The sequence below is a fragment of the Nothoprocta perdicaria genome, unplaced genomic scaffold, assembly GCF_003342845.1.
Source record: "Nothoprocta perdicaria isolate Ctin4 unplaced genomic scaffold, notPer1 scaffold_54, whole genome shotgun sequence".
Taxonomy (NCBI): domain Eukaryota; kingdom Metazoa; phylum Chordata; class Aves; order Tinamiformes; family Tinamidae; genus Nothoprocta; species Nothoprocta perdicaria.
In genome coordinates this window covers 3,234,550-3,236,821 of record NW_020455799.1, presented here as the reverse complement: position 1 = coordinate 3,236,821, position 2,272 = coordinate 3,234,550, and the positions used below count along the sequence as shown (strand labels likewise).

The 2,272-nt window shown below is 56.1% G+C and overlaps 1 protein-coding gene across 1 annotated transcript in view; it reads left to right on the top strand.

Annotated features, from left to right (window-relative positions):
• The window catches only part of VASH2 (vasohibin 2), a 31,198-nt gene that overhangs the window by 736 nt on the left and 28,190 nt on the right, over positions 1-2,272 (top strand). Inside the window, exon 2 of the mRNA XM_026048395.1 lies at positions 41-196. Within this exon, the coding sequence (XP_025904180.1) occupies positions 41-196 (156 nt within the window). The remainder of the gene's footprint in view (positions 1-40; positions 197-2,272) is intronic.

Genomic DNA, 2,272 nt, shown 5'->3' with positions numbered 1-2,272 from the left:
GCGGGCGGCGGGCGGCGGCTCCGGCGGCGCCTCGGAGGAGGAGGAGCGCGACGGCGGGGTGCTCTTCCTCGTCAACAAGAGCGGCTTCCCCCTGGACGGGCAGACGTGGGAGCGCATGTGGGGCCACGTGGAGCGCGTGCACCCCGACGGCAGCGCCGTGGCCGCGGCCATCCGCAGCGCCGCGCGCCTCGCCAGGGTGAGTGCGCGTGGGGCGCCGCGAGTGGCGCGCCCGGAACGGGGCGGCTGTGGGTGCGGGGGGCGCCCCGGCAGCGGGGACGGGGTGCGGGGCACGAGGAGGAGGAGAAGGGGCTCTTGTCCTTTCTCCTGTTTATCCATGGGGGCGAGGAGAAAGCGGGGAGAAAAAAATAACAATAGAATATAGTCGGCAGGTATCCCTGCTGTGCTCCRTTCAAAGCACCTAGCTCAGCTCCGTGCAGCTCCAGCGGTTCCGAAAACGCCACCTCGCCTCTGAAACAACTTATGGGGCTCTACTCGTTTTCAGTATGTTCAAAGAAGCCCTTTTGTTTCATACATTTTTATTCTGATCAAACATGTTACTCTGTTCAAGCTGCCAAACAATTGTTTCCTTGTTTTTATTATTTATTTTTTTATTTCACCCAAATAAGATACTTTTGCGTGCGGTTGTTCCAAGGCTTTTCCGCCGCTCCGCCTGGTGCGTGTGCCGGCTGCGGCATGCTGATGGCAGCAGCAGCAGCAGCGTGTTTGCCCTGTCTGCCTGGGCAGACTTGGGGCTTGACCCGCTCCCCCGGCACCGCAGCGTCAATCTGAAGTCGGAGCAGGATCGTAGCATCCCTTTCTCCCTGGGGTGAGATGGTCTGGGTGGTGTGTTCGCGTTTCAGGATGTCATTGCAATATATGGCTYTTTTTTCTTTTYTTTTTCTCTCCTTCCTTCCTTGGGTTAGGAAGGATATATTGTGTGTGCAGAGAGCTGGCAGTGCAGGGTCGTATAGTGAAGGCACTTTGCAGATGCAGTGCAAGCAAAGAAGGATTTTTGTCTGTTCTGCAGTGTCTTTAGCTCAGTGTCGATGCAGAAGAGGCATCTCTGCTGTCTCTGCTCCTGCCTCTTTGCGTGTATGGGAAGCAGCCTTTGTTTGGGCGAGGGAACTGATCCAGCTGAAGAATAACCATTTTCCGCAGCGTTTGCTCCCAGCTCCCTGATGTGGTTGTTCTCGTACTCGCACAAACTGGAGGGGGAGGAGAGGGCAGGACCTCTTGTCCCGGCAGCACTGGCAGCCTGCGCTCGCTTGGGCACGGRTCGGCTCAGCGCCGCAAGAGCGCGGTGTGCTTGGCTTGCTCCCCTGCTTTGCGGCTCCCGAGCACGTGGCTTTTCATGTCCGTGGGGACCGACAGAGCCTCTGGGGAGAGACGTGGCTGTGACCGAGTGCGGTGGTGCCGGGACAGAGGGCCAAGAGCAGCGCCCATGTCGGCGCCTTCGGCGTTGAAACACAAAGTTACCTTTGGAATAACGTTGTGAAGTCTGCTTGATTAAGCTGCTGCCTGGCTTTGCAGATTCTCCAAAAGTTGAATGACTAATTCTTCATCAGCACAAGCTGACGGAGAGGAATTACGTTGTGGCTCTTCCACCACTGGAATGCAGGAAGCTCCCACTGCAGAATGATTAGCTGCTTTGAGGGCAAAAGTTTCTCCTCTGACTGGTTAGGTTTTGCTGGCCGAGCCTGAGCCCTGCTCAAGTTTGAAGGCTGCCTGGTGCCTGTTAAAGACAGCAGAGCTCAGTAGCGGGGTGAATGGTAAGAGCACGTTTGTTTCCTGCAATGTGGCGCTGAGTTGCTGAAGTTGCAGTAGTCATTCTGACCCAGAGAAGAAATATGAGGGGAGAGTCGTGTAAATCAAGGAACAGCTTTTTAACAGACTCCTGCTGGTGCCTGTGCTGCACCCTGCAAAAGATGGGTGGTGGTACCGGGGCGGGGAGAGAAACTGCTGCCTTGTGCTGGTGTTTGGGAAGGGAGCCTTCAGTTCGTTTGCCTTGGTAGCTGGTGGAGGCCGAAAGGGTCACGTGTGCAGCTGCGCTTTTTGGTTGGGATCTGTCTTTAATCCCTGGTGACAGGAGGCAGTTTTGATCCCTTCCCCAGGAAGCTGCAATTGATTTCCCTAATCATCTTGGTATTAGTCCCAGCAGTCAYACATGCAGCGCTCTAAGTAGCTTCTTGACTCATCAGCAAGGTTGTCTCCGTTGGAACAAACGCAGGTTGCAGCAACGTGGGGCTGCAGCACTTGGAGGCTGAAGATGCCC